Source organism: Protopterus annectens, chromosome 8.part0 (assembly GCF_019279795.1).
Source record: "Protopterus annectens isolate FY-2018-M chromosome 8.part0, PAN1.0, whole genome shotgun sequence".
Lineage (NCBI taxonomy): Eukaryota > Metazoa > Chordata > Ceratodontiformes > Protopteridae > Protopterus > Protopterus annectens.
In genome coordinates this window covers 301,069,368-301,094,435 of record NC_056741.1, presented here as the reverse complement: position 1 = coordinate 301,094,435, position 25,068 = coordinate 301,069,368, and the positions used below count along the sequence as shown (strand labels likewise).

Below are 25,068 nucleotides of genomic sequence, written 5' to 3'. Positions count from 1 at the left end.
TTATGTAATAATGCAATGCAATATAATCAAAAAACAGTAGTTGCAAGCAAATACACCATAAATGAATACCCCAATCAGGTTGTATGAGGAGGTGTTAGCCAATAGGCCTATCCCAAGAGGGGAAGGAGGGAGGGAAACCTGGACTGCAGCTGTATTAGCACTCGAACATCTACATTTATGGTAGGTACAAAACTGTACTATGTTCATCGTGCATACAGCTGCAGTCATAACAGATGGGTAGAATCCCAAAGCTAAAAAAGAGGTGGTAGGCACTAGGTGGAACTAGGAGGAGCCAGGATGCCCTGCAAGACTGCAGTGGCAAAGCCTGCTCTAGATTTGGAGTATAATGGTAGGTGATAGTGCTTGGAGGAGGTATGCACAGAACTCCAAGTGGCTGCTTCCAAAATATCTTTGGTAGGAACCCCTCTGAGGAAAGCTGCAGAGGTAGCTGTGGCCCTTGTGGAGTGAGATCTGATGCCTGCAGGTACAGTTTTACCATGAAAAGAGTAACAAAAGCGTATGCAGTGGGCTATCCATTTTGAGATTGTCTGTTTTGAAATCGGCTTCCCTTGAGCTCCTGTAGCATAGGACACAAAGAGTTGCTCTGATTTTCTGAAAGGCTTTGTTCTGTCCAAATAATAACGCAGCTGTCTGTGGATGTCCAAGGAGTGTAGTAGTCTCTCCCCTTTGTTTTGAGGATTAGGGTAAAAGGTAGGTAAGTGGATAGCCTGATTCAAAGCTACCCTGGATACCACCTTTGGCATAAAGGATGGATTGGTTCGTAAGGAAACTCTGTCCTGATGGAAAATAAAAGGCTGCACAGCCATGAGGGCTTGTGGTTCCGATACCCTGCGAGCTGAGGTGCTAGCCAGAAGGAAGGCTGTTTTCCAGGACAAATATTGCAGTTCTGTTGAGGCAGCTGGCTCAAAAGGAGGCAAGGTCAGTTTTTTCTAGAATGAAATTGAGGTCCCAAGCAGGTACTGGTTGTTTCCTTGGGGGGTTTATATTCTTAGCCCCTCTGAGGAACTGTCTTAAGAGGGGGTGAGAGAATAAAGGAGGGATCAGTGTTGTATTCTGCAGAAATGGCTGAGGCATGGATTTTGATGGAGGAGAATGAAAGTCCACTGCTTAGCATCTCAGCTAGATACTGTAATATTGGAGGTAAATTCAGTATTCCAGGATTCTGGCCCTTTTTCTCATTCCAGGCACAAAACCGTTTCCATTTTGCGGAGTAAGATTTTCTAGTAGGCCGCCTTCTGGCCTCCAAAATGACATCCTGCACCTCCTTGGAGAGTAGGGTCTGTTGTGAAGTTAAGGAATCTTCCATGCGGCCAGATTGAGTGTTTTCAGCTGACTGTGAAGAGTTTTGAAGTTGTGCTGAGTCAGAAGAAGAGGCATTAGAGGTAGGATCCATGGTGGGGAATGCGTCAGGCTTCTCAGGAGTGGGTACCAGTGTTGCCTTGGCCAGTCTGGAGCAATGAGAATCATCTTTGGTCTGTCTGCTCTGGTTTTTAATAGAACGTTGGGCAGCAGAGGAAGAGGTGGAAAGGCATAAACTGTCATTGTTGTCCAACTGAAAGAGAGTGCGTCCACTCTCCAGGCCTGTGGATGAAAGGTCCTTGAGCAGAATTTTGCCAATTGGTGATTTTTGTGGGAGGCAAAGAGATCTATGTCTGGCCTTCCCCATGCTTGAATTATCTCTGTAAAAACTTGAGGATGCAACTTCCATTCGTGTGGATCTGTCATATTTCTGCTTAGGTTGTCTGCCAGCGTGTTTTCCTTGCCTGGCAAGTACTGTGCTTGAAGCTCGATTTGTAATTCCAGAGCCATGTTCCAAAGAGACATGGCCAGCCTGCATAGGGGGTATGAATGGGTTCCTCCCAGTTTGTTTATGTACCACATTACTGTGGTGTTGTCTGTCCTTATCAATAGTTGACCTGGATGCAGAAGGTCTTTGAAAGCCATAATAGCATTTATTACTGCTAGCATTTCCTTTTGATTGATGTGTAGGTGCTTTTCTTTTTGGGACCATTTGCCCTGAATGCGCACCCCCCAGGCGTAGTCCGAGGTGTCTGTTGTGATGACTATTTGCTTGAGGCTTGCAGAATGGGAGACCTGTGTTTCTTTGGCATACTTGAGCCCACCACAGAAATTCCTTTTGAAGACATGGAATCAGTGGTATTATTGTTTCCAAACTGTGGCTGTGTTGAGACCATAGGTTTTTCAGGTACCATTGAAGTTTCCTCATATGCAGCTTTGCACATGGGATGAGTAGGATGCAAGATGCCATGAATCCCAGAGCCTGCAGGATTTTCCTTGCAGTCAGCCTGGTGAAATTTGCTAGATTTCTTAAGTATTGAGTTAGTTGTCCCTGTTTCTCTGGCGTGAGGTAGGCCATCTGGGTGTTTGTGTCCAAGTTGGCACCCAGGAAAATTATTGTTTGAGAGGGTATCAGCCTTGATTTCTTTTTGTTGACTGTGTATCCCAGAGAATTCAACAACAGTCTGCAGTAGGCAATTACTGATGCCAGGCATTTCGTGAATACTCTGGGCGCAGTAGATAAGCCAAAGGGCAATGCAGAGAATTGATAATGAGTTGAACCTGCAAGAAATCTGAGGTATCTTCTGCAATCTTGTCTGATTGGGACATGAAGGTATGCCTCCTTGAGGTCCAATGTTACCAGCCAAGACTCCTTGCCCAGCATGGGAAGAAGCTGCATCTTGAATTTTGGCACAAGTAAAAATGTGTTTAGGATGGATAGGTCCAAAATAGGTCTCCAATCTTTTCCCTTCCTTGGTACCAGGAATAGTCTGGAGTAAAAACCTTGACCTTGTTCTTGTGTAGGTACCTCTTGAATAGCTTTCATGTCCATGAGATCTGAAATCTGTTTTTGTGCCTCTGCCCTTTGTGTGGCAGGTTTGGCATGCCTCTCATTTTTGGAAGGGTGTGAAAATGGAATCTGTAGCCTCTGTTTATAATGTCCAGGATCCATTTGTCTTTTGTGACAATATGCCAATTTTTCGAAAATAATGCCATTTTTCCGCCTAAAGGTGCTGCCATTTGAGCCTTGCTTGGCATGCAAAGGGGAAAGTCATTGGGTCTGCTTTCTGAATGGCTGTGAACTATCCACCTCTTTGTGTAGGAGCTTGCCATTGTCTGCCAACGATCCTTGAGATTGCCCTCTGCCCCTCGGGTGCCTGTATCTACCTCTTTGGGGTCTGTCCGTGGCTGGAAAGGACCAATTTTTGGAAGGCCAATTTCTACTGAAACGTGGAGGTTGTACCTGTAGGAAATCTTTCACTGTTTGCATCGACTTAGCCTTTTCCTCCATTTTCTTTAATACCTCCTCAGCTTTAACACCAAATAATACATCTTTTTGCAGAGGGGCATCTAGTAATTTAGCTTTGACATGATCTGGTAAGGTTTGCTCTTTGAGCCAGGTATGCGTACGTATGACTGATCCTGCAACAGCAGCTCTACATGAGGCCTCTAAAGCATCAAAACCACATTGCAAGGTATGTTTACCCACTTGTTCTGCACTATGCATCAAATCCTGCAACTCCAAGTCTGGTTGTTCAGGTTGTGACATTTTGCTTCTCAACTGTGATAACAGAAACTGTTGGTACTTTAACATATGGAACTGGCAGTTTAATGCCCTCATGGTTAAGGTGGCCGAGGTGTATACCTTTTTCCCCCACCTTTCTAAAGCTCTGGAATCTCTCTCTGAAGGTAATGGATTTTTAGCAGTGGAGGCCTCAATTCCCTTGGGACCCTGTGAGATAGTTTCTTGGTCAGCCGCATGGCTTTTGTATAGGAATTTGTGTGAGTCAGGAACCCGGTAATACCCGTCAGGCTTGACTGGGGCTGGAGGTAAAGAGTCTGGGTTAAGGCAGGCCTCCGAATAAACATCATCAAGAATGTCTAAGACAGGAGGTATTAGCCAGAGGCCTGTGCTGAGGGAGCAAGAGAAAATCCCTAAGCCTTTTCTTGGAGTCTGAGTACTCTTGGCCTTCCCAGTGGAAGTGTTCCCTCAAGGTATGCAAGGTTTCCCCAAAAGAGTAATCCTCAGGAGGGGAGACAGAGGGAATGGACTCCTCTGCATCAGAATCTTCAAAAGGGGAGTATGAATGTTCCTGGTCATCAGAATGCTCTGAAATAATGGAGGCCTGGTCGGAGGAGGGGGATTCTTCCTCCACTCTGGGCCTTTTGTCCAAGGGGGGTTGAGAAAGTACAGTTTTGTACCTACCATAAATGTTGATGTTCGAAGATCCACATTGCTGCAGTCCTTACTTATGGGTAGTCAGCTGTCCTCGGTCGGCCCGAATACCAAAGTATTAGGCTGACGTCGGTCATGGGCGCCTACATCTGACATCAGAGCGTCAGGGTATAAAGGCGCATGACCGACGTCATATCCTCAGTCTTTTCTTGCCCCAGATGTCAGAAGGCCAAACAAGAAAGGCCACAGCCAAAACAGAATACCTCCCAAAACAAGCCCAACAACAACCATCACCTAAAGCATAGCATCATGTGAAACTACAGTGGGGAAGGAGGGAGGGTAAATTGGACTGCAGCAATGTGGATCTTCGAACATCTACATTTATGGTAGGTACAAAACTGTACTATGTTCTTCATCTCACATTGCTGCAGTCCTTACTTATGGGTAGAATCCCAAAGCAACGGAAAAGGGAGGTTGGTAGAAATCATAGAGCATTAGGGGCTGCTAAAATGCCCTGTAAAATTGCAGTGGCAAATCCAGCCCTAGACTTAGAATAAAGAGGAAGGTGGTAATGTTTAGAAAAAGTATGCACTGAACTCCAAGTAGCTGCCTCCAAAATGTCTTTTGTAGCTACCCCCCTTAGAAAGGCCGTAGAAGTAGCAGTAGCCCTAGTGGAATGAGGCCTGATTCCAGCCGGAATCTCCTTACCATGATGGGAATAACAGAAAGAAATACAAAACCCAATCCATTTAAAAATAGTTTGTTTTGAAACAGGTTTACCCTGTGAACCCAAAGCAAAAGAAACAAACAACTGCTGAGACTGTCTGAACTCCCTGGTTCTGCTCAAATAACGCAACTGTCTGTGAATATCCAAAGTATGCAAAATTTTCTCCCCTTTATTTTGGGGGTTTGCATAAAAAGTAGGCAAATGAATAGTTTGGTTTAAGGCCACACTAGAAACTACTTTAGGCATAAAGGAAGGATTAGTACGCAAAGATACCCTATCCTTATGAAAAATCAGGAAAGGCTCCACTGCCATGAGGGCCTGTAATTCAGAAACCCTTCTTGCAGAGGTAATGGCCAACAAAAAAGCAGTTTTCCATGACAAATACTTTAACTCTGCAGTAGCTGCAGGCTCAAAAGGTTGTAGAGTAAGTTTTTCCAACACAAAATTGAGATCCCAAGCAGGAGTAGGAGCTCTACGTGGGGGTCTTATATTCTTTGCCCCTCTAAGAAATTGCTTAAACAAAGGATGAGAGAATAAAGGAGGGTCACAATCATAGTGAGCAGAAATGGCTGCAGCATGGACCTTTATCGAGGAGAAAGACAAACCCTTGACCAATAACTCAGTAAGATATTGAAGAGCAACACTTAAATCAGGTTTGGAGACAAAGTCCTTTTCTTTGCTCCAAATAAAAAATCTCCTCCATTTATCAGAGTAAACTTTCCTGGTACTAGGCCTCCTGGCCTCCAAAATAACATTCAAAACTTGTTGTGGAAGCTGAGACCCTCCAGAGTCTAAAACAGAATATGCCAGGCTGTTAGATGCAGAGACTGAATCTTGACATTGAGGAAGTGACTGTCCTCTTGTGACAAAAGGTGCGGAATCAAAGGCAGAGGCCATGGAGGTTCTCGTACTAAACTCCTCAGTAGTGGGTACCAGTGTTGTCGAGGCCAATCCGGTGCTATCAAAATCATGGTTGGCTTGTCTTGTCTGGCCTTCAAAAGTACCTTGGGAAGAAGAGGCAGGGTGGAAAGGCATATACATGCAGATTGTTCCAACTGAATGATAGAGCGTCCACCTTCCAAGCTGTGTGATGAAACATTTTTGTGCAAAACTTTGGCAACTGGTAATTTAGTGGAGAAGTTTAACAGATCTATGTCTGGAGTTCCCCATAACACTGTAAATGTTGGAATACATGAGGATCCAATTTCCACTCGTGAGGATCCACTATTTGTCTGCTCAAGACATCTGCTAAGGAGTTCTGTGCTCCTGGTAGAAACCTTGCCTGAAGATTGAGGTGTAGATTGAGAGCAGTTTCCCACAGAATCATCGCTTGCCTGCAAAGAGGGTAAGAATGGGTTCCCCCCTGCTTGTTGATGTACCACATGACAGTAGTGTTGTCTGTTTGAATCAACACCTGCCCTGGGTGAAGTAAATCTTTGAAAGCCATCAATGCAAACTGGATTGCTAACATTTCCTTCAAGTTGATATGCAAATGTTGGAGTTTGACAGGCCACGTGTTTTGCACCCATTTTCCATTGAGGTGTGCACCCCAAGCCTTGTCCGAGGCATCTGTCGTTAGAATCTGACTCGCCTCTGGCCGGGTCACAGAGTCCCTTGTTTAGGTGACATTCCTGAGCCCACCACAAAAACTCCTTCTGAATGCAAGGTATTATTTGAATGACTGTCTAGATCTTGGCAGTGCTGTGTCCATACATTTTTGAGATACCATTGAAGCTTCCTCATATGCAATTTGGCATTGGGAAGCACTAGAATACAAGATGCCATGAACCCCAAGGCTTGAAGGACTGTCCTTGCAGTCAGCCTGGACCGTAGAGACATTTGATGGAAATAAAGAGAAAGGCTTCTTTGTTTGTCCGGGGTCAAAAAGGCCATCTGGGAAGCTGTATTCAGTCTCACACCCAGAAAGCACATGTCCTGAGAGGGTACTAGACTGGACTTTGTTTCGTTCACAGAATACCCTAGGCATCTTAACACTGCCATCACATACTGTAGATGATGAAGAAGTTCGTCCTTTTCTTGTGCAATAATCAGGCAATCGTCCAAATAAGGATAAATCTGTATTCCTCTTAGTCTGAAAAATGCTATCACTGGAGCCAGAATCTTTGTGAACACTCTGGGCAGTAGATAAGCCAAAGGGCAATGCAGAGAACTGATAATGTAAATTTCCAGCCAAAACGCAGGTACCTCCTGCAACTGGGCCTGATAGGAACATGCAGGTAAGCCTCTTTGAGATCCAGAGTAACCATCCAGTGATCTTTTCCCAACAGAGGTAAAAGTTGTTGTAAAGTCAGCATCTTGAACTTTGGAATGTCCAGGTAAGTGTTGAGGATAGATAAATCCAAAATTGGTCTCCACGTGTTCCCTTTCTTTGGAACTAGAAACAGGCGAGAATAAAATCCTAGGCCCACTTCTGACAGAGGAACGGGCTGTATAGCTCCTATTTGAAGAAGTAAAGAAATTTGTCTGTGAGCCTCTATCCTTTGCCGAGGAGGACGCCTGGCATGCCTTTGAAAGGAGGCATGGTATGGAAATAGAACTTGTAACCTCGGTTTATAATGTCCAATACCCATTTGTCCTGGGTGACTAAATGCCAATTTTGCTTGAAAAGAGCCAACTTTCCTCCCAAAGGAGCTGCCAGGCAAGAAGAATCTGGCAGCTGAAAATGCAGGTCATTGGGCCTGTTTACGAAAGGACTGGCCCCTGCCCTCACCAGCAGATTGAGCAGGCGAACTCCATTGTCTCGGCCTGAAGGTACCCTGAGCTCTGCCCCTACCACGCCTAGATCTACCCCTAGACTGAGAATCAGAAGAAGGGTACGTCCACCCCTTAGTAGGCCAATTTCTACTAAACTTTGGAGGTTGTACCTGCAAAAAATCTTTAACAGTCTGCATAGACTTAGCCTTGTCTTCCATTTTCTTTAAGACTGACTCCACAGGAGGACCAAACAAAACTTCAGATTGTAAAGGGGCATCCAGAATTCTAGACTTAACATGCTCAGACAAATTCTGATCCTTAAGCCAGGCGTGCCTACGAATAACTGAACCAGTGGCAGCCACCCTAGAAGAAGCCTGTAAAGCATCAAAACCACATTGCAAAGAGTGCTTACCCACCTGTTCAGAAACATGCACTATATCCTGCAATTCTTTACACTCTATGCCCTCTGCCAAAGCATCCACTTTAGATCTTAGCTGAGAAAGGAGGAAATTCTGATACTTCAACATATGAAACTGGCAGTTCAAAGCTCTCATTGCTAAAGTAGAAGAGGTATATACCTTCTTACCCCATCTATCCAAAGCTCTAGCTTCCTTATCCAGAGGAACCGGATTCTTAACAACAGAGGCTCTAACACCCTTAGGCCCCTGACTAATAGTTTCTGGGTCCGCCCTAGGACTCTTATAAAGATATTTATGAGCCTCAGGCACCCTGTAATACCTGTCCGGTTTAACTGGAGCAGGAGGCACAGAATCTGGATTAAGGGAAGCTTCGAGAAAACATCTGAAACAACATCCAAAACCGGAGGTATAGCTAAGGGTCTATGCTGTGGTAAAACAAGAACTCCCTAAGTCTCTTCCGTGAATCAGAGTAATCCTGTCCTTCCCACTTAAAATGCTCCCTCATGGAATGCAGAGTTTCTGAAAATGAAAAATCCTCTGGAGGAGAAGCAGAAGGAGTGGAATCCTCTGCATCAGAATCAGAATAAGGAGGGAAATCTTGAATGTCTTCAGCAGAAGACTCTGAATCATCTGAGGCCTGCTCCAAACTTTCCAACTCTGGCTCCATCCTGGGCCTCTTATCAGGAGGGGGCATAGAACCTCTAATTAAAGTAATCAAATCCTCTGCCATTTTAAGCATGTGCTTTTTAGGCACAGACCCTGAAGAACCAGAACTGACACCAGAGGAAGGCAAAACGACCTGCCCTTAGAAGGAGCCTTAGAAACAGTAACAGAAGGCCTAATCACCTTAGGCATAGAAGGGAGAATAGTAACCTGAGAGGCCCCTTCAGCCTGACCTGTCTCCTGAGAGGCCACATCATGTAAAATCAAAGTTTCCCCCTGGGACTCAACAGAAACTTCAGCCGGATCCACCTGTTCAGCTGTAGCTTCTAAAGATCCGGCGTCCGTAACGGACGAATCATCCTGCCTAGGCTTTAAAGATTTGTCTTTGTGCTTCTTAGTAGAAGCAGGCGTCGGAACATCCGACGGCATATTATAATTACACCTCTTGCCAAAGACTAACCTAGCGCAATCTAACCTCCGTTTCATAGTGCTCTTATTAAACCTAGCACAAAACAGACACCCAACTACGTCGTGCTCCGGTCCCAAACAAGGAATACAAAGCGAGTGGTAATCCCTATGCGGTATCTGTTTCCCACAAGAAATACAATTATTCACTTTTTCTGACATCCGGTAAGTAACTGAGGCAAGAAAAAACAAAATATTCTAACGGGTACTTAGCCCAACTTGGTATCGGTCTGAAACTCCGAAAACGAAAAATTTCAGAACGCCGAACGGCACTTGCAACGCTGCTTCTGCATCGGACCATGCGGCAAAAAAGACTGAGAATATGACGTCGGTCATGTGCCTTTATACCCTGACGCTCTGATGTCAGATCTAGGCGCCCATGACCGACGTCAGCCTAATACTTTGGTATTCGGGCCGACCGAGGACAGCGGACTACCCATAAGTAAGGACTGCAGCAATGTGAGATGAAGAACATCCCCCTGATAAGAGTAATCAAATCCTCAGCCATTTTGAGCATCTGCTTTTTAGGCATGGGGCCTTGAGAAGGGCCCTGTGGAGCTTCTCTTAGAATGCATGGCTGCTTTAGACTTAGTGAAAGCCTTGATGGAAAAAGAAGAGGAAGGCCTGAAGACACCTTGAGAGGTGGCAGACCTGTCTAAACTCTGAGTTTCACCGCCAAGAGTGGCTTCAGTATTGGTAGTCTGGGTGTGGGCCTTAGAGCCTGCGACCTCAGGTACAGTAGACACCGCCAATGAAGTGTTATCGGTAGTCAGGGCTGCGTAGGCGCCTCACTGAGAACCGGACCACCTGTAGTCGGCTTTGGCGTGGTGTTGGTAGAAGCCGCGGACCTCATATGTCGGTCCTTATCTTTGCGTCTTTTACTCAAAACTGGAGTCGGAGTATCCGACGACATTATGTAATTAAATTTTTTGCCAAAATAGTGTTGGGCGAACTCTGCCCGATGCTTAATGGTTCGTCTGTTGAATGTAGCACAAAAATGACAGGCGTCGTGGTCTGGGCCTAAGCAAGGAATGCAGAGGGAATGAAAATCCTTATGCGGTATTTGCTTCCCACATGAAATGCAATTATTAACTTTGTCTGACATCGGTCTGAGGCAAGAAAAGTTTCCCCAACGGGGTACTTAGCTTTCAAGACGACTTCGGTTGCAAAATATTCGCAATCTCAGGAGCTGGCCGACCGGCACTTGCAAACTGCTTCTGCTTCGGGCACCGCACAGCAAGAAAGACTGAAGAAAATGGCTTCGGCTGGTTCTTTTATACCCCTGTCGCACTGACGTCAGGGAAGAAGTGACATCAACTGACGCCGGACCTAGACTTTGGAATTTGGCCGACCGAGGACCCGCCTGACGGCAGGAAAACCCATCTGTTATGACTGCAGCTTTATGCACGATGAACATCTGTAAGAAATCCTTTACTGTCTGCATTGATTTAGCTTTATCCTCCATTTTCTTCAACATCTCTTCTGCCTTAACACACCAAAGTGTCATGCTGTAATTGAGCATCCAATAATTTTGCTTTAACATGATCAGGCAGATTCTGTTCCTTTAACCAAGCATGCCTTCTAATGACAGAACCTAACTGCGGCCCTGCAAGAGGCCTCCAGTGAATCAAAACCACATTGCAAAGTATGCTTTCCCACTTGTTCAGCTGCTTGAAATAAATCCTGCATTTCCTTGTTCTCAGAGCATTCAGAATTTGTCAACATTTTCTGCTTTAACAGTGACATTAAGTATTGCTGATATTTAAGCATATGAAACTGACAATTTAAAGCCCTTATAGCCAAGGTAGCAGAAGTGTAAAATTTTCCCCCCATCTGTCCAGTGCTCTTGAATCTCTATCTGAGGGTACAGGGTTTTTTGCAGTAGAGGCCTTGACCCCTTTGGGTCCCTGAGATTTAGTTTCTGGGGTCAGCAACAGGGTTTTTGCATAGAAATTTATGAGACTCTGGAACCCTGTAGTATCTGTCTGGCTTAACAGGTGCAGGAGGTAAAGAGTCGGGAGACAGTCCGGACTCCGAACATACATCATCTACAATGTCTAGAACAGGTGGACTGTGCTGAGGTAGTAGAAGAAAGTCTGAGCCTTTTCTTAGATTTTGAATAATCTTGGCTCTCCCAATGGAAATGCTCCCTCATGGTATGCCGGGTTTCACCAAAGGAATAATCCTCAGGAGGAGAAGCTGAAGGAAAATATTCTTCAGCATCAGAATCCTCATAGGGAGGAATAGAATATCCCTGTTCTGAAGAGGAGTCTGAGGAAATGGAAACTCAGATCAGAGGAATCATATTCAGTGTCTTGTCTAGGCCTCTTATCAGGAGGGAGATGGGAACCCCCGATCAAAATAATTAGGTCTTCGGCCATTTTGAAGATTTGTTTCTTAGGCATGGAAGTCTGTCCTGGAGAATGCTGTACTTGTTTCCTTGTCTTTAAAACTGTTTTAGTCTTTGTCTTGGATGCTGAAGTTGGCTTGATATAAAGCTGAGTAGGTCTGAAAACACCCTCAGAAGCCGATGTCTGCTCAGCGGCTCCAGACCCATTTGAGGGATTAGTTTCCAAAGGCCCAATACCTTGAGTATCCAGAGGCCTACTTGCCTCCACATGGGAGTTGGAGGCGGCCTGTGGCTCTGAGGCAGCGGGAGTCAGGGGCTGCAAAAGTGCCTCACTGAGTGGCCTAGAAGAGGCTGTCTGTTTTGGACCTCTGATGCCTGTCCTCTTCTTTATCCTTGCGCTTTTTATGAACTCCAATCGTCGGCTGTTCTGGCGGCATTATATAGTTAAACCTATGGCCAAACTAATGAAATGCAAAATCGTACCGACGCTTAATAGTGCGTTGGTTAAATCTAGCACAAAACCGACAACTAGCAACGTCGTGGTCAGGGCCTAGGCAAGGAATACAGTAAGAATGAAAATCCTTAGGAAGTATTTGCTTCCCACAAGAAATACAACTTTTTTTGACATCGGTCTGGAGCAAGAAAAAAAGTTTCCCCAACGGGGTACTGAAAACTTCGGATCTGAAATTCAATTTCGAAATCTCAGGAGTCGGCCGACCAGCACTTGCGAACTGCTTTTGGTTCGGGCACTGCGCGGCAAGACAGACTGAAGAAAATGGCGTCGGCTGCATCTTTTACACCCCTGGCGCACTGATGTCAGGGAAGAGGTGACAGTAACCGACGCTGGACCAGGACTTTGAAATTCAGGCCGACTGCGGGTAGCCTGCCAGCAGGATAACCCAAGTGTAATGACTGCAACAGTGAAACACGATGAACTTCAAGGATGGACTCTGAAGCCAGCATTAGAATCAGATCAGATACAAGACTTATTTCACTTATACACAGACTAGCATCTAGGGGGAGGGGAGAAATCTTTCTACAAACAGAAAGCTTTCAAATGTTGTAAGTGTTTTGTGTTTCAATTTATTTACCAAAAAACAGCTTGCCCATTAACAGTTTAATCGCGCACCAAATATTTACTCAAATATGAGATGCAGGAAGTTGAAGGGATGTGGAAAAGGCTTCACACGTCCTAGTTATCAGATGAACCAAAACTCCAGAGTCCAAAGAGGGGAGAAGCTCCACTCTGAACAGAAAACCCAGAATTAATACAGGCCTGTCCATTTAAAAAGACTCAGATGGCTCCTGATTATCTATTTTTTTTTTTTAAGAAGGAGCCCTGTGTTTAATTTTCTGTTTATGAATTTTTTTAACCAGAAAAAGCTGAAAATGGGAAACAGGAAAAAACAATCTAACAATTCATTATACCCAAAAAAGTCTATAACATTTGGTTCTACTGGCAAGAGTATAAGGGTTGGACTTTACAGTGCATTTTTTTCTAGCTTTTTTTGGCATCATTACTCCCACGGCTATCAGACCCCTACTTAATACTAGCCCATTCATTCCATCCTACCCCCAGCATCATATGACACCAATACAAGGAGGTAAGAACTAGGGTAGGACAAGTCAGCCAACAATGACCAGAAGCCTTTTTCTATGTTCTTGATAACCCACTGGCTACGTACTATAATTCCTGCCACTCTATACCTTGTATGGCTGCATACTTCTGCACACCCAAGATTCTAAGTATAGTGTATACACATTCCCTGGCAGGTTTTAGTTACCCAGCAGCACTAGCTGGAACTGCTGCATTTCCTGGCTTTCTTCCCTTAGAAGGAGCTTTTCTGAGAGGATTCCATCAACATCCCCACTCCTGGATGGGTAGTACCAACAGCTCATTCCCATCTCTTCCTGACTGGTTCCTACAATGCAGCTCATCTGGTGTGAAAAAAAGGGCCAAAACCACTACACCATACAGCAGGCATCTATACTAAGAATGATTGTGTTCTTCCTTTAAACACAACAAATACCATACATGGCAATCTTTACAATGAATATAACAGTTAAAAGAGCACTTCTTGATGACCTTCTCAACAATGCCATTTTTCAGTGACACAAATATGACTGCCTCCATTAGTTATGTACAGCAGTCTAAATATGGCACAAATTGAACACATTGCATTTTAACCACTTAAATATTCAGTCCATGTACTTGTATATAAATATTGTTAATATAAGCATAAAGTTGATACTCAAAGATAAAAATGAAACATGACATTAAAGGTAAAAAAACTATCCCGATATTATGAGCTATATAAAGGTGCACTAAGCAGGCAAACATTTAAGAGAAAAAATGCTGATTTAGACCAGAGCTAAGGTTTAGAGGAATAGAAAGCCCAGCTATGACTCTCACAACCAAAGACTATTCAGGACCCAGGCACTGGAGAAGCCTGCTAGGAAGGAGTGGAAGTGAGCAACCAAAGCTGGCCTGCCATTTTGGCAGTAGAAAGGGATGGCATATATCCTGCCAAGAGAAGTCTCCTAGGGTTAGACCACAGCAGTATACTCTGCTCCATGCTAGACAGAAAGTGAAGCATACAGCTCAACACTATCTTGAAAGAGAGAATGTCCAGCAGCCAAGCAGACATGCAGGGACCATGTGAAGGAGGCACCGCAAGACACCTGGTGTTCAACATGTAGCTGGGTTACACAGAAGACAATAAACTCATGACTCTAGACAAGACTGCAGCCCATGGTATCAGATGCTCAGCTCCAGTGGCCATCAATCTCAGAAGCTGGGAAGTGTGGGGATACAAGTCAAGGATGGACAGTGAATGGTTGCAAACTATCTGTGGACCAACAGCACCACTAATGGAAAAATATTTGTTTCATTTTAAATGAGTGACAGACACCCCCCACCTCTGAACACAAAGCAAAACCGCCACAGAAGACAATCCATTAACTCTAATAGAATGGTAAACATTTTAGATAAGAACTCCATGCAAAAAGTGAAGTAATTCTTACCGCTTCTTCATCAATGCAGGATTCCATACTCTGATCTTCTGCCACCACAGAAGGATCATTATTAACGTAACTCGAACTGCTGTAGTAATCCTAGGGGGGGGAGAGAAAAAACCTTTGCATTCAGATTTTTTTATTTATTTCCACACTGCCTTTAATACACCCAAACACTTTGAGGCACTGTAACGAACATATCTTGCAGAACCCCTCCCCCTAGACTGACAAACACATACACATTACACTACAGGCAACAAAAAGATAATCCATTTGTCATCTTGAAATCTACCATCTCACTTTTTAATTACGCATGGCACATGTTGATAAGGCTTTTTCAATCACTTGCAACACACAAATGGCATATTCAGAAAGCAAACCTAATGATTAAGCAGCCGTGCTAACAAAACATGAGAAATGGATGAATCTAGTAGAGCATTTGTCTGTTGTATAGCTCACACACACATGCTTTTCTGTCTACTGGGACTTACAGAAATGCTGAAAGATGACCTATTTAAGTTACTCTACAACCCAGAATTTTACAAACATACTGGTACCTCCTGTGCTTGGGTTGGGAATGCTTTCTGTGTGGAGTCTGCATGTCCTCCCCGCGGTCGAGTGGGCATTCGAAAAACATGCGTTGAATGAGCGTGCCTTTGTTGAAGGTTGGGCTGGCAACTCGACACCATAAAAACCAACTGCCAATCATTAGCAGACCGGAGTTCCGCTGTGGCGACCCCTAACTGGGAAAAGCCGAAAGACAAACAACAACAACTAGTAACTCCTGTGCCACATAAAATATGTGATTATGGCCAACACAGAATGGCCATAGTTACAGAAGCTATTATTGTTGTTGAATGTGTAAGATGTCACAGGCTCTCTCCTCTGTGGAAAGGAAAGTGGAAAATAAGTAGTCCATTCTGATACCATTTTTAATAGGAAATGCAGGCTAGTCCTAAGGGAACCAAATTCAGAGTCTTGTGAAAGATCAGATGTGGTCCTCTAATAAAACCACCCTGAAGATCCAAGACCTTCAATTAGTGGTGATGGCCAACAGAAAGTCAATGTGTCAGGTTGTTGATTTGATGGCCGTAAAGAACGGCAAGTCTATCATTCATTAAACAAGATAACACAGAGGAATGGAGCCCTGACATTGCCCAAAACCACTTGAATTTAATCAGTGGCTTAAGCTCTAGAGAAGCCAAACTGTAAGGGGTGGTACAACTTGCCCATATTTGCAGGAGGGGACTGGAGTGGAGAATATGTCCACACACACCACCACTGTTGGACCACCAGTGCTGGCCAGGGTCATATGTGCATGTTGTAAGGGACACAGGGTTTTGGTTGAGTCGCGTGTGGAGGCATTGACAGTTACAGCACAAGCCCACTTCACGTCTTTCTCTTAGACACCATGGATATGAGCAGGAAAGTGGTAACTGCACAAAAAAAACATCCCATATGGATGCCTCAATAGTGGCCTCTGTGATCATCTCTCGTCTGCAGGAACGAATGGGGTGGCACAGCTCTCATCCTAGATGGGAAATAACAACATAGGAGCACCATGGAGAGAGTTGATGGCTAGCAGGCATCAGGGGCCTAAATAAAAACACAAGATGAAGCCACAAAGGGAAGTGTCCTTCCAAGGTGTAAACTATGTAGAATCTCTTTAAAGAACTTAATTTAACCAGTGAGTGCTGTGCGATGGTCTTGCCTTCCACTAATTCATGAATAGAAGAAATCATACCAACATGAAAAACTAAGAAAACTTAGTACACAATAAATAAATACACAGCCAGGACTTAACAGAACTAGGACTTTATTCTGGCAAACTCCTGGCTACTTATATGGTAGTTATGACATGCAGAAATGCCAAAGACCCTGAGCATGATATAGCTGAGACCCAAACCATACAGATGTTTGAGACAGGTAAATGTCATCTGCAAGTTAAATTGATGAAGCACTACTAAATAAGCATCTGTACAAATGGGTAGCCTTTTCATTTAGAAAAATATATCAGATAACTGGAAGACAACAAGGTTGCACTGGTTATCTCAAAACCACCAGTTACAAAAAGTCCAGAGAGAGAGGATTAACATAAGTCAGGCCAAAAGATGATACCAGATGTCATCCTAACTAAAGAGGACTTACTTGCCATTCAGTTGGATGGCTTCTTCAATTAAGATGGACACACGAGCTTGCAACCACATTACTGGCCACTAAAAGGACCAAAAGGACAGTCTCAATCTTTGCTTTTGAATTTGAAGATAAAGCACAGAATCCAGTCAATGGGGTGAAAGCCATAAAGGAATTTTCCCCCAAGAGAAAGGATGCATCCCATCAACTCACAATTGCGTTAATGGACACTGCAAAAGAGCAAGATAACCATGTTCCCCCACCCCCAGTGGCAAACAGCTTGGTTTCTGGATTGTCAAAATCCCAAAAGATCCCAGGCCAGAAAGGCTTCCCAAATCCTTGGTTCCAGTAGTGGACTGGATAATGTAGTTACATAGGTCCTAATTAGTTGCAACAGTAGAAGTTAGAAATTTTGCACCGATTCACTGGCATATGCACAAATCCACACTGGCCGTTTTCCAGAGCTCATAATTCCTTTCTATGAATCCCTGTGACAGGGGATCGGCTAAGCCCCTCTATCAACTGAACCCTAATCACTATCACAGGAAGTCTGTTTACACTTACAGTGCAAAGTAGGAAAAACCATGAAGGACCAGAAGCAAGAATTTCCTGAAGCCAACCAATTACATACAAAACATACCAGCGCAAATAATCAAAAGGTATATAGAATCTTCTCTCCCTTGTTTTTTTAGGCTCTGGAAAGAAAACAGGAAGATTGATGGCTTGATTCAGGGTAAATTCAGAAAACTTTTGGCATGAGAGATGGATTAGTGTGTAAAATAACCCTGACCTTGTGGAAAATCAGATAAAGTTGGCTCACCATGAGAGCCTGCAGCTCTGGGACTCACCTCGTAGATAGACATCAGACCAATAAGCAAAACGGTGTTATAAATGATTAACTTAAATCAGCCTGAAAGGCTTGTTCAAAAGGAAATAAGGTACATTTTTCAACAACAAAGTTCGGATCTCAAGGAAGAGGAATTTGCTTTTGACGGGGTCTCAAGTGCAACACTCCTTTTATAAACTATTTAACCCAAACCCAAAGAGTTAAAAGAGAGGGATCCATGGGCAGATCAAAGAAGATGGTCGCACGATCATCTTGATGGATGCACCGGTGGGGTAGACACCATAATGGGCCCTCTGTTATTGGTTAGGCACAGCCTAGAAAAAGTACAGTTGTGAACAATTACCATAAATGTAGATGTTAGAGTGTATTCACTGTTGCAGTCACTACATTTGGGTAATCCTGCTGGCAGGTTGCTCTCAGTCAGCCTGAATTCCAAAGTCCTGGGTCCTGCATCGGCTGCTGTCGCCCATTCCCTGACGTCAGGGGTATAAAAAGATGCGGCCAATGCCATTTTCTTTAGTTTTCTTGCCCCAGATGTCAGGTGCCCCCTAAAGGGTAGCCAAAATATATATATATATCTATATATCTATATATCTATATCTATAAATATATATATATATATATATATATATATATATATATATATATATATATATATATAAATAAAACATGCACCAATATAAATTTTACCTTCCTCTACAAGCAAATACACCACATAGGTTGTATGAATCAAAGGAGGAAAGATAGGTTCCATCAGAAGAAAGGGGGATGTTGGGTGGGTAAACTGGACTGCAACAGTGAATACACTTGAACATCTACATTTATGGTAAGTGTACACAACTGTACTATGTTCTTAGTGTTTCACTGTTGCAGTCATTACATTTGGGTAGAGTCCCAAAGCTATGGTTGGGAGGCTGGAGCTAAACAGCGTTAGGAGCGGCTATGAGGCTCTGCAGAACTGTAATGGCAAAGTCTGCCCTGGATTTAGAGTAGAGTGGCAGATGAATAGTGCTTTGTAAAGGTGTGCACTGAACTCCAAGTAGCAGCCTCTAAAATGTCCTTGGTTGATACTCCCCTGAAAAAGGCTACTGAAGTGGCTGCTGCTCTGGTTGAATGTGGCCTAATGCCCTTAGGCTTGCCATGGTTTAAGTAGCAGAAATGAATGCAGTGGCCTATCCACTTTGAAATAGTCTGCTTTGAGATGGCCTTTCCTTGTGATCCTGCAGCATATGCCACTAGTAATTGCTCTGTCTTTCTGAAAACTTTGGTTCTGTCCAAGTAGAATCTAAGCTGTGTACGTCCAAAGAATGCAGAAATCTTTCCTTGTTCTGTGGATTTGGATAAAAAGTTGGCAGATGAATAGTTTGGTTAAGAGCCACACTGGACACCAGCTTAGGCATAAATGTTGGGTTTTTGTCCTCAGAAAGACCCTGTCTGGATAAAAAATGATAAAATGTTCCACAGCCATGAGTGCGTGTAGCACTGAAACTCGTCTTGCAGAAGTTATTGCTAGGAGCAGGGCTGATTTCCATGATTAAAACTTCATGTCAGCAGTAGCACCTGGCTCAAAAGAAGGCAGGGTGAGTTTTTCCAAGACATAGTTGAGGTCCCATGCAGGCATTGGTGATCTCCTTGGAGGCCTTAAATTTTTGGCTCCTCTGAGGTACTGCTTTAATAAGGGATGAGAAAAAATTGGTGGCTCTGTATTGTAATGAGCAGAAATGGCAAAGGCATGAATTTTAATACATGAAAAAGATAGGCCTTTGTCCTGCATCTCAGTTAAATACTGCAAAATGTGAGGAATATTTGGCACAGCTGTATCACTTCCTTATGCCTGGTTCCAAGCACAGAATCTCTTCCATTTACCAGCATAAGATTTTCTAGTACAAGGCCTTCTGGCTTCCAAAATGACATCCATCACAGCTTTACTGAGAGGTACGTTTTGTATGACTACATTATCCGCCATGCTGCCAGGTTTAAAGTCCTGAGTTGGCTGTGCAGGATCAGATTGTTTTGCTTGGACAGTAGATGAGGTATTTGAGGTAAGGCCCAAGCTGGGCATTGAGACAAGTTCTTTAGTATTGGATACCAGTACTGGCGGGTCCAGTCTGGGGCAATCAGTATCATCTTTGGCTTCTCCTGTCTGACCTTTAGGAGTACCTTTGGGGAGGAGAGGCAGTGGGGGAAAGGCATATGCTGATAGGTTTTGCCAGCTGAAAGATAGGGCGTCCACTTTCCATGCTTGTCTGTGATAAATCCTTGTGCAGAACCTTTTTAGATGGTAGTTGTGAGGGGAGGCGAATAGATCTATGTTCGGGCATCCCCATTTCCTTGTTATGCTGAAGACTTATGGATCCCCAACGAGTGGCAGCTGGATCCATGAGTTTTCTGCTTAGTTCGTCTACCAGAGTATTTTTCCTTCCTGGCAGGAATTGTGCCAGCAGATGTACTTGGTAAGTCAATGCTGTGTCCCACAAAGTTATGGCTAGTCTGCAAAGGGGGTAAGAATGTGTGCCCCCCTGCTTGTTTATATACCACATGACCATGGTGTTGTCTGTCTTTATCAGTAGTTGTCCCGGATGAAGTAGGTCCTTGAAGGCTGTCAGGGCATTTTGAACAGCTAGCATCTCTTTTTGATTGATATGTAGATGCATTTGGTTTGAGGTCCATGTGCCCTGAATGCATCTTCCTGCCATGTGCCCCCCCCCACCCCCCCAAGGCATAACCTGATGCATCTGTTAGTGTCTGCCTGGCTGGGGGTAATGTGAATGGCTGTCCCTTTGTTTTGGTGACAAGCCTTTGCCCACCATCGAAACTCTTGTTGCAGGCAGGGAATGAGAGTAATCATAGTTTCCAGGCTGTGGCAATGTTGAGTCCTAACACTTTTTAGGTACTACTGAAGTTTCCTCATATGCACTCTTGCATATGGAATTAGTAGGATGCAGGATGCCATGAAGCCCAAAGCCTGCAGAATTTTTCTTGCAGATAACTGGGCCTTTGTTGCCAACATTTTGAAATAGGTAGTCAATTGCCTTTGTTTGTCTGGTGTGAATGAGCCATCGGGGCAGTTGTATTTAAGCTTGCACCCAGAAATATTATCTCTTGAGAGGGTACTAGTTTTGATTTCTTTTTGTTGACTGTGTACCTTAGGCATGTTAGAAGTCTTTTCACAAACGCCAGATGTTGTAGAAGAATGTCCTTGTTCTCTGCTTAAATTAGACAGTCGTCCAAGTAAGGATATATTTGTATTCCTCTTTGTCTGCAGAATGCAATTACCGGTGCCAGGCACTTTGTAAAGACCCTGGGTGCAGTAGATAAGCCAAAGGGTAGTGAAGAGAATTGGTAATGCATTGAGCCAGCCTTGAATCTGCGGTATCTTCTGCATATTTGTCTGATTGAGACATGCAGGTATGCCTCTTTTAGGTCTAACGTCACAAGCCAAGCATTCTTGCCCAGAATGGGCAGAAGCTTCTGCAAAGTCAACATCTTGAATTTTGGTATGTCCAGGAATGTGTTCAGAATAGATAGGTCCAGTATTGGCCTCCAGGCCTTGTCCTTTCTGGGTACCAAGAACAGTCTTGAGTAAAATCCTTGTCTCTGCTCTTGCTCTGGTACTTGTTGAATGGCCCCCATATCCATGAAAGATGAGACTTGTTTTTGTGCCTCTGCCCATTGATTTTTTGGCAGATCTGGCCAGCCGTTTGCCTTTGGCAGGGTATGGAAATGGAACTTGTAGCCTTGTGACACGATATTTAGAACCCACTTGTCCTGGGTTATGATGTGCCAATTTTGAGAAAAAAGTGCTAATTTTTCCCCTAAGGGTGCTGCCAGGAGTTAAGTGCTTGGTGCAGGCAGGGAGATGTCATTGGGACTGTTTCCTGTATGGTTGTGATTTGTCTTCTCCAACTTTGGAGGCAGAAGCACCCCATTGCTTTGACCTGTATGAACCTTGCGCCTGGGATCTGCCTCTAGGGCGTCTGGGTCTGCCCCTTTTGAGGTCTGTCTGACACAGGAAAGGACCAATTCTTTGTTGGCCAGTTTCTACTAAACCTAGGTGGCTGTACTTGTAAAAAAATCTTTTGACTGTTTGCATAGATTTAGCTTTGCCCTTCATTTTCTTTAACACCTCTTCTGCCTTAACACCAAACAAAGTATCATGCTGTAAAGGTGCATCTAATAATTTAACTTTGACATGATCAGGCAGATTTTGTTCCTTTAACCAAGCATGCCTCCTAATTACAGAACCCGTAACTGCAGCCCTTCAGGAGGCCTCCAAAGAATCAGAACCACATTGCAAAGTATGCTTTCCAACTTGTTCAGCTGCATGCAATAAATCCTGCACTTCCTTGTTTTCTGCACATTCAGAGTTTAACATTTTCTGTTTAAGCAATGCCATGACATGTTGCTGATATTTCAGCATATGAAACTGACAGTTTAAGGCCTTTAAAGCCAAGGTAGCAGATGGGGAAAAATCTATCCACTGCCCTAGAATCTGTCAGAGGGGGTAGGGTTTTTTTTTGCAGCGGAAGCCTTAACTCCCTTTGGGACCCTGTGAAATAGTTTCTGGGTCTGCAGCAGGGTTTTTAAAAAGGAATTTGAGAGACAGGAACCCTGTAATATCTGTCAGGCTTAATTGGAGCTGGAGGTAAGGAGTCAGAGGTAAGACTAGACTCTGAAAACATATCACCTACAATGTCTAACAGGTGGAATGGCTAGTGGCCTGTGCTGGGGTAGTAGAAGGAAATCCCTGAGCCTCTTTTTAGATTCTAAAAAATCTTGGCTCTCCCAGTGGAAATGCTCCCTCATGGTATGCAAGGTTTCCCCAAAAGAATAGTCCTCTGAAGGAGAAGCTGAAGATATAGATTCTTCAGCATCAGAATCCTTCCTGATCAGAAGAGGAATCAGAAGAAATGGAAACCTGATCTGAAGATTCATAGTCAGTGTCTTGCCTAGGCCTCTTATCAGGAGGGGGATGGGAACCCCTGATCAAGGTAATTTTAGAAAATGCTTTACTCTGTTTTTTAAGCTGAAGTCGGTTTAATGTAAAGATGTTTAGGTCTGAATACACCCTCAAAAGCCCGTGCCTGCTCAGCGGCTCCAGACCCATCTGAAGGAAGGCTCCAATACCTTGAGTTTCCAGCGGCATGGCCGACTCCACTTGGGAGTTGGTAGCAGCCTGCGACTCTAAAGTAGTGGACGTCAGGGGCTGCGAAAGCGCCTCACTGAGAACTGGTGAACCAACGACTGGCTTAGGAGAAGCTTCGTCGTTGGTTTTGGGCCTCGGTTGTCTCTCTCTCTCCTTTTCTTTGTGTTTTTTGTGAACTCCGGTAGTCGGACGGCTATCAGACGACATTTCTGGATAATTAAACCAGCGTCCAAAATAGTTTAAAGCAAAATCATACCAACGCTTAATAGTGCGTTGGTTAAATCTAGCGCAAAACCGACAACCAGAAACATTGTGATCAGGGCCTAGGCAAGGAATACATTAAGAATGAAAATCCTTATGAGGTATTTGCTTTCCACAAGAAATACAATTATTTACTTTTTCCAACATCGGTCTGGAGCAAGAAAAAAGTTTCCCCAATGGGGTACTTAGATTTATTGAGGACTTCAGATCTGAAACTCGAACACGAAAATCTCAGGAGTCGGCCGACCGACACTTGCAAACTGCTTCGGGCACCAAGAAAGACTAAAGAAAATGGCGTCGGCCGCATCTTTTATACCCCTGACGACCTGACGTCAGGGAAGGCGCGACAGCAGCTGACGCAGGACCCAGGACTTTGGAATTCAGGCTGACTGAGGGCAACCTGCCAGCAGGATTACCCAAATATAATGAGTGCAACAGTGAAACACGAAGAACATCCTCTTCTATTTATAAACATAAGATTTTCTAGATGCAAGTTTTTTGCATCCTTCAATATACCTATTGTACATCTTCATGGAACAAGTATCTAAAAGGTATCAAGACAGAATTATCCAGGCTGTCAGCTGCAACTGCCCTATGATGGTGTGCACCAGCTATCCCAGCAGTGTGTGAGCAGACCCAGAGTACGAAGAAGCTTGTGGCAATTGCCCTTGGCCAACTCCATTAAAAGGGTGAACCAACTCTGTCTGGTCCAAACATGGGGCCACCACAATGATCTTTGGTAATTTTTTCTCACATTATTTCTTGGTAATCCGTGGAAAGGGAAGAAATGCATAAAAGAACATTCCCATCCAAGAGAATGAGAATGCCTCTGTTCTCCAAGCATGGCTGCAAAGATGTCTCAAAAATAATTTTTCCAAACTGATCTATTTGAGGTATTCCACACATTTGGACAAAATCCTAGAAGACCTCTGTACTGAGTTTCCACTTGTGAGGATTCATCCAAGAATTGCTTAGTCTGCTCTGCCACTATGGTTTTCTCTGCCAGGATGTAGGAGGCCTGAAGGGTCAGACAATGTTGTAAGGCTAGCTCCCACGCAATCACTGCCAACCGACAAAGGGGGTATGACCTTATCTCCCTTGTCTGCTTGGGTACCACATGACCGAGGTTTTCCTGTGACCAACAAAAAGGGGACCTAGAGACCATAAGTGCTGAAGAATGTTTAAGACCTGAATCACTGCTAATTTTTCATTATGTGCCTTGCAGCGACTGAAGGACCCAATTCACCTGGCACTGGGATCCCCCTGAATACTGCTCCCCATGCAAAATATAGGGTTGGGAGGGACAGAATTGGGCCTGGATTGAGGCGCATCTGATTCCTCCACCACTGTTAACTCTTCTTTCACAAATTACAGAGCTGGTAGCTGGAACTCAAAAAAATTTATGTTCCAGCATTTACATCTCTTAAAATACCACTGAATCTTTCATATATGGAGTCTGGCCAGAGTATCATGAGGATCATTGATGCCATGAGGCTTAGAATTTTAAGAGACTCTCTTGGAGACAGCATCATGAATACAGAAACAGCATCATGAATACAGAAATCCCTGAAATGTTCTGATAAGTCAGGATTTTGTCTTTTGGTAAGAAAGGTCATTCTTTTTTCTGTCAATCATATACTGCAGGAAGACAATTCTTTGAGAGGGAGTAAGGCCCTACTTGAAGCCCAGGTGAGCTAAAATGGTAAAAACCTTGTACAAGTATTGTAAACACCTGTAATCACCTGGAAATAGACTGCACAAATCAGCAAGTAGTATAAATAAAGGAAAATGTGGATATCCTGGCTCCTGCAGTAAGCAACCACTAGAGTCGGACACTGTGTGTGAATCAGCAGATAGCCTGAAGAGTAATGCAGACAAAATATGAGCCAGACACAGCAAATCTCAGATACAGTACAGAGTTGGTTATCTGAATGTCGATTATACAAAACATCAATTATCCAAACGCAGCCTTCGAATGTTTTCAGGTAGCAAAAATAAAGTCTAAATATGTAAACGTTATACATATTTGCTTGTGTGCATTTTTTTAAGCTTGTAGCCTACTCAAGTATGAAAAATATTCTTTACTGTCCACTGGAATGGATGAATGGTTG

The 25,068-nt window shown here is 43.9% G+C and overlaps 1 protein-coding gene across 1 annotated transcript in view; it reads right to left on the bottom strand.

The window, feature by feature from the left end:
* PRCC (proline rich mitotic checkpoint control factor) overlaps nt 1–25,068 on the bottom strand; it is a 791,791-nt gene that overhangs the window by 390,536 nt on the left and 376,187 nt on the right. The window contains exon 3 of the mRNA XM_044079798.1: nt 14,580–14,669. Coding sequence (XP_043935733.1) covers nt 14,580–14,669 — 90 coding nt within the window. The remainder of the gene's footprint in view (nt 1–14,579; nt 14,670–25,068) is intronic.